Source organism: Fomitopsis serialis, assembly GCF_022376445.1.
Source record: "Fomitopsis serialis strain Sig1Antser10 chromosome Unknown B0H18scaffold_439, whole genome shotgun sequence".
Classification (NCBI taxonomy): domain Eukaryota; kingdom Fungi; phylum Basidiomycota; class Agaricomycetes; order Polyporales; family Fomitopsidaceae; genus Fomitopsis; species Fomitopsis serialis.
Window position 1 is genome coordinate 341 of NW_025955399.1, and position 11,805 is coordinate 12,145.

At 55.3% G+C, this 11,805-nt stretch overlaps 2 protein-coding genes across 2 annotated transcripts; both read left to right on the forward strand.

Annotated features, from left to right (window-relative positions):
• Positions 1-2,432: 2,432 nt before the first annotated feature.
• Positions 2,433-3,670, forward strand: B0H18DRAFT_963136 (uncharacterized protein; the record flags this gene model as incomplete). The annotated part of the gene is made up of 4 exons (XM_048043149.1): positions 2,433-2,511; positions 2,705-2,838; positions 3,106-3,160; positions 3,327-3,670. 4 exons carry the CDS (start codon positions 2,433-2,435, stop codon positions 3,668-3,670), a joined length of 612 nt encoding a protein of 203 aa, XP_047884599.1.
• Positions 3,671-9,017: 5,347 nt separating this feature from the next.
• B0H18DRAFT_1068269 (uncharacterized protein) lies at positions 9,018-9,779 on the forward strand (the record flags this gene model as incomplete). Its single annotated transcript, XM_048031192.1, has 1 exon — positions 9,018-9,779. A coding segment is annotated over one exon (762 nt), but the record flags the coding sequence as incomplete, so codon positions are not given.
• Between the last annotated feature and the right edge of the window lie 2,026 nt (positions 9,780-11,805).

The window sequence follows — 11,805 nt, forward strand, 5'->3', positions numbered from 1 at the left end:
AGGACCTTTGGCTCGGGTGTGCACCTCCTCTCCGACGGTATTATCCTGTTCAGCTTGCATACTCTGAAGATGTATCTTTCCCATGTGCTGCCTCCAGCTGTCAAATTCTGAGAAGTTATGCACAGTGCTTCATAGGACATTCAGCTTTCCTTCGCGATTTGACCAATTCCATAGTACTACGTACCTCAATATACCTCGCTCATGCGAGTGTGGCATCTTCCGCCTGACGAGCTGATCGAGCCGTCTGTACCGTTTTCGTAGTGCCGGATTAAGCTCATTGCCAGTCGTCCATTTGTGTCCTTTATTATCAACGCCTAAACAGATGCCGCGCGACGCAACAGGACCAGAGAAGCGCTGCTGCTGCAGTATACCGTCCAAACGTGCCAGGACATCATCCTGGTCCATTTTCGTCAGCAGTTCGTCCAGGTCCTCGGCCATGTGGTCCATCGGAAGATATAACATAATAGCCATAGCTTGAAAGTGTTTCGAGGCAATGCGAGACAGGATGTGCGGGATCCAGGTCCACTCGTCAAAGGGGTGGCACATGTAGATCTCCAACCTCCGCAGGTGGTCGTGGCGTGAAAGGTTGTAATGTCGCTCTGTAGACATGAAACAATTAGCAAAGCAGTGGCTCGAGAGAGGACTGAGAAGACTTTCCTACTGTAGCATCAATTGCATCATCACGAACAGGAGAATCGTGATCAAATTGGAGCGCAACCACTTCTGCCGATATGGAACTCGCATCCAGCAGTGTCTGGCTTCTGCTGGCTGCCGAGGATGAATCCAACTCGCCGCCCACCCCAAGATTGAGAAAGCGCATTCGAGAAGCCCGGCTCATCTGCACAAAGAGGTCTTCGACTGCTGGTGCAACCCATCGCACATCGAGAAGCTCCAGATTAGCACAGTTCAGTGGGAGGGAGGCCGGGGAGACGTGCTGTTTCTGCAAGCAGTCAACACGGTAGCACCATATATCCCTAAGCCGCGGGAGTGCTGAAACGAGGTGGGACAGCAGGGCGACGCTCGACAAGGTGACGTTGCGGATGTTTAGAGTGTTAATGGACCTGAACGCAACCAGGTAGCCGATGTCCTTTACTCGGGCCCAGCCGATGGTCCACTCAGCATCTTCAATGGTGATACTCGACAACCTTGGAACCTTGCCCGCGAGCATAGCGGCAAATGTCCCCAGGTGCCGGATCGGTTGACGCTCCCTGGGAGAAGCACCCGACATGACGACATGTTGAATGGCCTGACGGAGACGAGGTTTTGCGCGGAGTGCCTTGGAGAGTGAGAGGACGTCCTTTCGGTCTCGTAGATAGAGGCGTTGACGAAGATGGTACCACGTCAGATGGTACCAGTCTTGGCACACGAGCGCGCAGGATGTGAGAGTGGTCAGATGTGGCTCGCCCTTTGTACGGATATAATCTGCATCCCATCCCGCAGCTATGTCGTCGATGATTCGTTCACAGACCTCCACAGGAAGCCGCGGCATCGAAGGACAGCGAGAGGCCGCTGATGTGGCTGTACTGTAGTCCACATGTGTCAACTAGGATACCCGCGTCTGGACAGTGACACTTACATTGACTCGGATCTATCCATTTCGTTGACGTAGGATGTGCGCTACGGCGACGTGACCGCGCTATCGGACCGATGAAAATCTCCTGCACGTGTGTGGCGACAATCACGCAGATCCTCGACGAGGGAAGCACACTATTAATAGCATTGCCTCAGACCACGGCTCTCCAAGAACGAGCGCGGTGCAAAAACACACCTGATGTCAGACACTAGTATGGATACTGGCTACCAGACAGGCCAAGATGCGCCGTCTTGGTCGCCGGTTCGCGCGGTGCTGGGGACCGTTGGTGGTCACGTCGCTGTAAGGAAACCACGATATCAGTCAAAATAACGGTTGGCGAAAGCGGAGTCGTACCTCGTGGGGACTTTCAATGGCTCTTTGGTATGCGCTGGAAAACTCGAAGTTGGACGAGGGGGAGAGCGCAGGGAGAGCGAGGGCAAGTGATGTATATATATATGGACCGATACAACGTATCGCTAGCTCGTTGGTGCGTATAGAAGCGTCGAACACAGACGCACGATGTCGCAAGCGGTTCTTTGCTAAGTTCTGTCAGTGGATGCCGTGAGATCCAGGTGGTTTGCAGCCGGAAGGTTTAGTGATAATCAAGATGGACCACATAGCTGACGTGGGATCGAGCTGCGCAGGGTTGTGAACAGAGGAAGCGAACACGAGGCCGATGTGGCATCCAATCCAATACTGGCAGCGCAGAGTGCAGCGCAGGATCTGTAGCTTCAGTTCATTCGGTCGCCGGGATGAGCGATAACTCAGCGCTGTGTCGTCGCGAGTCCAGCACGACACTGCTCCCTTGCACGACAAGTTGTATGCCGGCCCTCGTACTTGCCCAACAGCGGTCTTCCGTATGCCCTACCGCATCTGCTCGAGCATCGACATGGTCGTGGAGCACGCCACCGCCCCGCTTGACATCGATGCTGTCGTCGGTGTGGTTATGTCCGTCTTGCACATGCTTCAATGACCTCTTAAGTTCCGCTTGCCCAACTGTACATCCATGCGTGATACGCACGTTGGTCAGGGACCACACTAGAAGGACAGTCTCCGTATGTTTAGAGGGTGAAGGTGATGTAGCGCAGACGCACAATAACCGCATGCCGTAGACATATGCGGGTATGTCAGATAGGCCAGCCAGTCGGGCATACGCGAACGTGATGTGGTACCTAAACACCCAGTTCAAGGTTCAGCGGGGTGCCCACACGCGTGGACAGGCGGGCCACTCATGCGGTGCTAGAGTTGCAGATATCGCCGACGGTGTACGTCAGGTTCATCCGGCGCACTTGCACGCCTGCCGCCTGCGCCCGGCTGGCTCTGGTCGACCTCGAGGTGCGTGTGGATGCTGTCCGCGGTGTGCGCACAAACTTGAACACCGGTGCCTTCCGTTCGTAGGCTGTGAGCATGACACCTGGCGGCTGAACGCAGCCTGGGGAGGTCGTGAAAGGTGCGGTGCATTTCGCCAGGGCAGATAACTTACTGGGACGAGGTTCATGCGCGCTAAACACGCCACCTGCATGCTGTGTCAGGTAGCTCCGATGGTTATAGCGTGTGAGGGAACAGTTGAATCCGTGAAACGGAATGGTAAGCGGCGAGCCTGGTGGAGGAGAAAGGCCCAGAATCAGGAGATTGCCTTGGACGGCACGCACCGTTCTCGCCGCTCGCCGTTTGAGAGCGGTCCGAGGGCGTGGCACGCAAAACACCCCAAGCATCGCCGGTCCCAGTTGCGCGCATACACAGGCGTGCCCAGTCCGTGCACCGCAGCCCGATCAAGCTCGTTTCCACGCGCGCAGGGTCGCGGTGAACACGAAGTGGGAGTCGGGCAGACCTGCCAGTGAGAAGCGCGCGCACCTGCGCGAGAAACGCACGAGTGGCCAGATTTGCCACGAGCATCCGCATCAGTGGTCCTTGCGATCCGCGAAGGCTTGGGGGGGCGAGAAGAGGTACCGCGCGTCAGGTCTTGACCAGGCAGGATGGGAAGCGGCGCTTGAGCGTGGCGTGGTAGCGGGGACGCTTCAAGGGAAATTGAACGTTATTCTGTGCAGCAGTAGTGCGGCGTCGCACAGAATGCCAATCAGAGGTGAAGCATCCTAGCGCCCCTGCTTTGGAGTGGTGTCCGCACCGCTCGCTGCTGTCCGGAAGGGCCGCCAACTCTGCGCTCCATCTTCTTCCGCCCAAGAGGGGGGAACTGCGAGGCAGAGAGGTCGGTGCCCTCTGGATGCGATCACCCGGCCCGAAGCCAACGAGAACATCGACAGAGGGCACCACGTATTCTCACTGCGGGGGAGGAGGAGTTGCGGCGTGGAGAAGTAGGAGAGGCCGTTGGGCGCGAGCGAGAGCGAGGGCGACGTGCAGTTGTGGAGATGCGCGGGATGCGAGTTTGCCTATAATTGAAGACACCGTCCTCGAAGATGAGCGTGCGTGAGCATTCCGAGAGTGTTCGCATTGGCGCGCACGGCTTGATCTTTCGAGCGAGATTGGCCACCGTGCGCCGCCCGCCCCCGCAGGGGCCCGCACACGGGCGATGGGTAGTTTGCAGCGCGGAACCGCAGGAGAAGAGTTGCTCCGTGCGTCGTAAGCTCAGCGCGCACTGGGTTGAGCGAGTGTGGAAGCCGCCGGAGATCGTTCGACATCCACATGATTGTGTTAGCCAGGTTCGAGTAATAAACCGCATGTCTGGCACACACCTCCCCCACGCGCACGGTGACTCCTTGCGATGGGGCCCACTTGTTGCCGGGGAAGGTGCGCTATCCAGCGCCCTGGCTAAGCCGCGGTGGATCAATTGTAGACGGCGAGTGTCCCTGGGCTGGTAAGGACCGCGTCGAGGAATGGGTCTTTGTGAGTTTGCTACGGGCTGGGTACCTTTCCGGGGAGCGCTTCCGCGTTTGTGGCACAACTCGTCTGTGACGTGTCGGTTGGGAGTTCACTCACTGTTCTGTGGGCGGGACATTGTGAGCTGGCTGAAGCGGATTATCGGATAGAAGCCGTTGTATGCACGAGCAATAGTGACAGTGAAACGGGGACAAGCTGTATGTAGTATTCTTGAGGCTTCCGCGCCGTGCTCAAGCCCCGCCTGCCCGCTGCAGAAGCAGCTTAGCTGTGGCAAGCCTGAGCGACAGCTATAAGTTATAACAGTATTTGGTGCGTCTACAACTTGAAGGCCAGCAACTTACATCAGCTGCTCGAGTCCGCGTGTCGACTCGGATGTCTTGGTGAGAGTATGCGAGAGCCTGAGTGGCACGAGTGATTGTTGTCCGCCGATGCGATGTCGTGGTCGAGTACATACTCGGTGTGAGTGTTGTGTGAGTGACAACTTGAACTTGAACGCGCGCGCGGTGCAGGGGGACCCCGAGATTAGGGTTAGTGGTGCCTCTTGAATATTTGAATCGCCGAGGCGGGATGTCATTTGTGTGTACAGAATCCTTACAGCCCCGATGACTACTCTATGAACACCAGCGCTGGCTCGTGAAGATCTGAAGGAGGGGCGCTTCGGGAAGACGTACAATGCAAAGTCTGTGCAGCGTCGGGCAGTGTGCAGGGGAAAACCGTCACACGTCGAAATCGGCGCCGGCGCCTACGGGTGCCATCATCGCAATAGCGATTTCTTTTTTTCTTTTCGCTCGTCTCTCTATCTCGCTACTAGTAAGCGCGTTTATTGACAGACTCTTACAATATTTAAGATCTTACTACGATACTACCGCCTCTATCGGTGCGCTTGCGACGAACCAAAAGCCTGCGACGCGGACCCACAAGTAGTAGGACGACGAGACCAGCGCCGCAACGACGAGTACCGCACCGACTGGGGGGCCCAGGTCGCGATTGGCAAATAGCCCCGCGCGCGTGCGGCCAGCCGCGTACCGAGACAAGGGTCTGCCTGAAGCCGGAAGGGGACTCAAGGGATGCCCAGAAGAGCCCAGAAGGGTGTTCAAATGGCTGCTGTACGATACTTTCCTTATTCGGTATCATTCCTTCCCAATCAGTCAACCACTCACGTGTCGCGCTTCCTGCCTCAGGATGGGACGATCAGTGGGGGGTCGTCTATTCGTCGCACGGGTGATGCAGGAATTGCTCGTGAGGGACTGGGTCTGCGGTGAGCCGCCAGTACTGGTTCATAGACGTGTTTCACTCACATATCCAGCAAGATCAAGGTCGTCCTATCACACGACAGTGACGACAGTCCGCCATCGCATTTCCAGATCTCGGCGTTGAGCCTATTCCTCTCACCAAGTAGCCCGCTGTACTTCACCCATCACCTCTATGCCGCGCTCCAGCCTACTGCCTTGAGAGCCCCTTTGCCCCTTCGATGATACCGGGAGCAGCGTCAGTAGTTGGATGCGGGCCCAAAGGCAGAGGAGGACGTTGACAGACAGGCGGTGGGCACAAATGCGTCGTTTCCTGCAGGACGTCTCGCTCAATGTATCGCCTCGGCTATGGCATGCAGGACCAAGGGGCGCGTTCCCCGGTGATCCGCATCCTCCTCAGGGGAGGCGACGATGGCTCAGTGTGCTGAAGTGAGGAGTCGTGCATTCATGAAGGGTCTTGCCTTTTGGTGGTGCATACACACACACCGTTGCTCACGCTCTGCGGCGTATCATGTCTTCTATTCCGTCCGAGATGGCTTGGAGTCCGACGGGCAGATGCCTTGTGCGTATTCTCTACTCCTCCATTAGCGCTACGTTTGACCTGTGACTGCAACTTCCGAGAATGCGCTATTACCTTGAGCACGCTAGAACCTTTATAGTGCACTTCACCGTTCAGCCGGCACATTCGCATACGGGGTAAGTGCTCCTTTTGCTCTGTTTATCCGTATGGTGACCACCATGCCTCCAGAGTCCCCCATTGCATCAGGTTCGCCTGTTCGACTTGCCGGTGGTACGGGCTATCGAGTTCAGGTGTATGTACATCGCCTGACCCAGTATCTATCTCTCCATCTCGTTTGCAGAAATCAAACTCATTCGCGCCGAGTTAATCCTCGAGCCCGTCAACGCATCCTCCGAATTATCCCTCAGACATATGAAACACTCGCTCCGGATCCCTCGCAGAAATACATCCAATGATGGTTTGACAGGTCGGTGTACACGGTTGCAGATGTCCTCTTCCTCTTCAGTGCTACTTCGTCCGGTCATATGCATTTCCGGACTAACAATTATATCTGAACTTGAACGATGAAGAAGTTGCACAGGACTTCCAGTCGTGCTCCGCGATCATCTCACAGTGATTCTCTGCAACACCCTGCGGCACGATTCTGGATTAACGTGCGGACTTCCCCAAGCCCATCGACCTTGACTGTCTGTGGTTTTTGTGTGCGAGGAGGAGGTTGTTTGTGGCCGAGTGCATCGGCCTTCGGGTAAACAGCATCGCACAGCGCCTCCGTACGCGATCGGGCATCGGGCGCCCGCCCAAAGTTCCAAGATCGGGATTCGGGATTGCCTGATGCGACAAGTCTTCCCCGCATAGCGCCACGCTTCTAATCCAACTTCTCCAATCTCGCGCCTCGGCCGCCGACGTGCATGCCAGCGGGGACGGCTCAAAGGTTTGGGGACAGGAGGGGCCTCGTAAGTTCAAGAAATGGACGAGAGGATGCTGGCGCTGATATCTTCAACGCACAATTTTCCACTAGGACTGCTTTGCTGCAGTGCAAAATAACTACGACCCACACCTGTTCGCTTTTCGACTGAGGTTGCTGTCATCGTCGGGTTGTACCCTAAGATCGGAGCAACAGTGTCGCGCTACACCTTGTCACATGCGTATTGCTACCGAGGCCCCACAGCGAAGTCAGACGCAGAAATGATTCGGCGCCGCAGTGTGTACATGTTTTCGAGAAGGTTTGCCACTCAACGCCTTCTTGGATCGACATGCAGAACACTCATCCGAGGCGTTAGAACGATCGTCCTTTATGAACAAATCCCCGGAATCGTGATCCTTGTTCCATGCTTGGGCGATCCGCTTCGCGCGGTTTCGGCATAAAACGTCCGTCGCAAGGATCTGAGCACCGTCTCTCAGTGCCGCCATGACGGGACCCAACCTTCACCTAGATAGCACCGTCGGGTGTTTCTTCATCGGCATGGTCTTTGCTGTAATGTGCGCCGTCCGACCTATTCCACGGCTCAAGCTGACTATTGATTTTTGAAGTTTATATGGTTGTACGTGTGCTCAGGTGTTGTATTATTTCTCGCAGTACCCGGAGGACCGAGAAAAAATGAGGCTCTTCGTAAGTCCCATGGTGTACTACTACTGAGAGGCTCGCCTAACATGGTCTGCGCAGATTAGTCTGTTATGGTTGTAGTTTCATTTCTGACGGACGTGGCGTTCACGCATCTAACCTGGGACGTCGTTAGGGCTCTCGACACCGCTACGACAGTAACACATGTTGACGTACGTGGATTGTACGTCTTTACTTGGCTTTCACTCAACTTCTCTGACAGACAATGTGGGAGTTCCTGCTCCGAGGGCACGGGAACCCATCAGCTCTCACAGTGATGCCGATGTATGTAGAAATGATCCTAAAGGTCAAGGCGTCGGAGCTGATTCTGCTGGGTTAATAGTGCTGGACCTGTGAGTAGTGTGCGATGAAGTGCTCAATCGTAAAGCTGACAAGCGATAGATCGAATGGTTTCTTGCAGTGAGTGCTCATGATATCGTGCGTCTGCCTCTCAAAATCACCGTCGCGCCTTTAGGCTACCATCGTCGTCATCGTGCAGATGTGAGTCCTCCATGAGCTTAGATGCAGCCGTGAGTGCATGAGCTGAGACACCCCCAGGTATTATATATTCACTATCTGGAAGCGTACGTCCATGTGCACGTCCACTGGTCTGTGTGCTCATACGCAACTTAGTCGTCGGAGAGCGCTGGTTCGGATTGCCTCTCGCGGCAGTCGTGGTAAGTCACGGTCTCGTACATTACACCTACGTACTGAATGAACAGCGCATGTAGACCGTGTTGTCCCTGCTGTCATACGGTCAGTACTTGTTTGATTCCGTACGTACACTGACAATCGGGCCTGATGAATGCTCTCGTATCACTCGCGCATGCAGCGTTCGGCATCCGTGAGTGCGCCGATACGAATTGCGACTTATGCCATTAACTTCTCTCATAGTGGATACCCGCTTGATGTTTGTGACCAGCACAAGAATGTCGTCGCGCCCATTGACCAAAATCCCGCAGCATTGAGCACCCCGAGCTTCCCGACGTCTTCATGAGCACGAAAGCCAAGGTATGATTCTTCTTGCCGCAATTCTTATCCTGTCAAACGCACTGACACCTTCTGTCTCGCCCAGACTGCATCCTTCGTACAGCCACTGCTCGCCGCCATCGCCGACATCTATATTACCGTCGCGCTGTCACTCATACTGCGGCGTGAGAGAAGTGCGTTCAAACGGTGAGTGCATAGAGTTAGTTTTGGGTAACTCGATGAAGATCGGCTGAGCATCGTCTGTAGGACATACGATACCGCCGGCTATCGCTGGCGTTGCGTTACCTCCTCTATGTGGTAACGCAGCGCCCGCAACTACCTTTGGCCGCGCTGGCCGAGTCTCGCAGTATGGCTTTGACTGGTTCGGCTTCATGGATTAGTGACCTCCAGTACGCCCTGCAACAGTTACCAGTTCCAGTCAAGTTCCCCATCGCAGACGCCCTGACACCGGACACCGTGAAGAAATGTGCGCAACAAGTCTTGCAGTCGCTACGCTCCTACCTGAGCAACGAAGTGCGTGGCTCAGAACGTCTACGTCTGCTTAGTGCCCGCAGTCACAACCTCGGTATCATTGCCCGACGCAAGTACCTTTCGTTGGACTCCCGAGCGCTTCGACAAGCGATCTGCCGCCTGCTTGCTTCCGATCACCCTTTCGCAATTGAGGGACTGCGCCGGCGGTCCCCACCGATCCCGCGGGAGTGGCGAATTTGTCGCTTCTGCCAAGGGCGGAACATGGTGGAGGACGAGGCGCATGTTTTAATGTGCTGCCAAGCAGATATCCTTCGGTCCCTGCGAGCGCACTTCATGCGCCGAGTGCACAATGCGCTCACGGCCCATGGTCGTGCGATCTCCATGTCATCCCCGAATCGGTTCCTTATGGCGGTAATTGCGGATGAATGCACACAACACATTGTCGCGCAATTCATCTCGGATGTCTTTGGATGCTGTGACGCCGTCCCCCTACTGGTGGTCACAACAATGGAACAGTACCAGTCTTATGCGATATTGTGAGCGGGCCACTGTGGTCCCCGCGTGCGACTATATCACCGCCGCCGCCTGCTCAACGCCCGTGTTCCAAAGTCGGCGGCAACGTCGACCGAGGACACTACGCGCCTATACCCGGATTGCTCGCGTCCGGCTCCTACTATGCCCCTGGAGGCCCCTGGACCTTCCGCATGATGGCGGACGGCAGTAGCGCTGCCACGTGGTTCCACCTGGACCATGGTGAGTTATGTCAGTATGGTGGAGAACCACCGCTGACACCTGGAGGTTTTTTCATTTTTTCCTCCCAGGTTTTAGCCATGTATCCTGCTGTGCTTAACGCACGACGCCGGGGTGTTTTTGTTTGAACTGGTGGACAGTATTGTAATTATGCGATAGTGGGAGTCGGATTAGGTAGTTTAGGATTAGGTAGTAGGGGTATGTTGGGTTTGGAGGTAGTCATGTACCTAGTGAGCGCTGTCACACATCGAAAACGCCGAGGCGTCTAGATGTCGTGACTAAATGGAATACCCTCCTCCTCCTCCTCCTCGTCAATCCTCCGAAAGCTGACTGTCTATATCATCAACCGTGGCGTCCTTACTGCGTGAGTAGCGATGCATGTAGAGTCACGCGGAACCGGTTGACGTCGAGATCGTAGGGTCCTGCAGAGCCTTCAAGCCATCTTGGTGAGGACGCTCCGTGCTTTTGCGCATCAGCCAGGAGATAACGAAGGGCATCTCAGTTCGCGTCGTACCGTTCGGGCGGCTTTTATTGGTCCCTTTTTGCCTTCCCGGGGACGAGGGGTATGTGATTTATCGCGCGTCGCGCCTCAATCTCACGGATCGACTGATTCTGCCGCAGTGTACATCGTATCGACGCTTGCTGTGTACGTCCCGGAAGCGCCTACTGTCGACGAAACCACGTACTAAACCGAGGGCTCCAGGATAAACGCCCGATCTTCCAATCAGCCCAGTTTAGACATGTATCGCTCTACAGGAGAACACTATACGTCCGACATGCAGCTCGAAGGTGCTAGAGCACCGCGGATGTATTCTCGGTAACGTGTCGCCTTAACCTAGCCGATGCGGCGCTATGTGCTCAAGTTCTCATACCACTCCCTTAGGTATATGTACCAAGAGCAGCCTACCACGCCTGTGTCTGGCACTGGCACATCATCTATCATGCTCACCACGGAAGTCGTGCAGCGGATAGGCTGAGACGTTGTCATCGTGCACTAGCTGCCTTAGGCCAGGTATTTCAGTCTTGTATTTGATAGCGCGTTTCCAGAGACACCATTGTATCCAAAGTACGAATACATTCCATCTCGCTCGTTAGCTTTCTCGCCTGTAATGGCCTGCAACAGACGAATGCCCCGGTGAGAATTCGACCAGATATGGGGCAATTTAAGCTTTAAGCTCTAAGCCGCACCCGATGGCACGTGATCCTTCTTCACGACGGGCGTCGGGCGACTCCGAATCGGGGAGTGTCAGTGACCGATGCTCTTGGTCTACTCTTGACCTGATCTACTCGAGTACTGCCAGGGCCAAAGCATAAGGAGTGGTTGTATGCCGTGGCCCGACGTCTTTCTCTCAGCTCCCACTCAGGTCTGATCACTGAATTGTATGCGCTGCATGTTAGCCGCATATGCTCGAGCCTCGCTCCGTCCGATCGTCAGAGTCCTTGTGCACGGCCATATTGGATGAGACGGTCAACTACGCGGTGAGCTTCGCCTCAAACGGCTTTGAAACGTAACTTTACGCGGTGAGCACTTGCAGCGAAAGCGACACATCTCTTCCGAGGAATGAACGCTCTCCCAATGCCAAAGCTTGGTGGCCCATCATTGCTCTTCTCCCAACACGTCCGCTCCTTGTTGCACATTGCCTCGTGGCCATTCACGCCAATTCCCTCGCAATTGGCCAAGATACAATTGGGCCGCGGTTTTTTTGCTCTGAAGCTCAATGAAGCTCCATGTCAGAGTACTAGGGAAATGATGATCTTCAAATTACCCGTTCTGAACTCCGGAACCCACTTAGCCTTGCTCAAAAGCATTCACGGA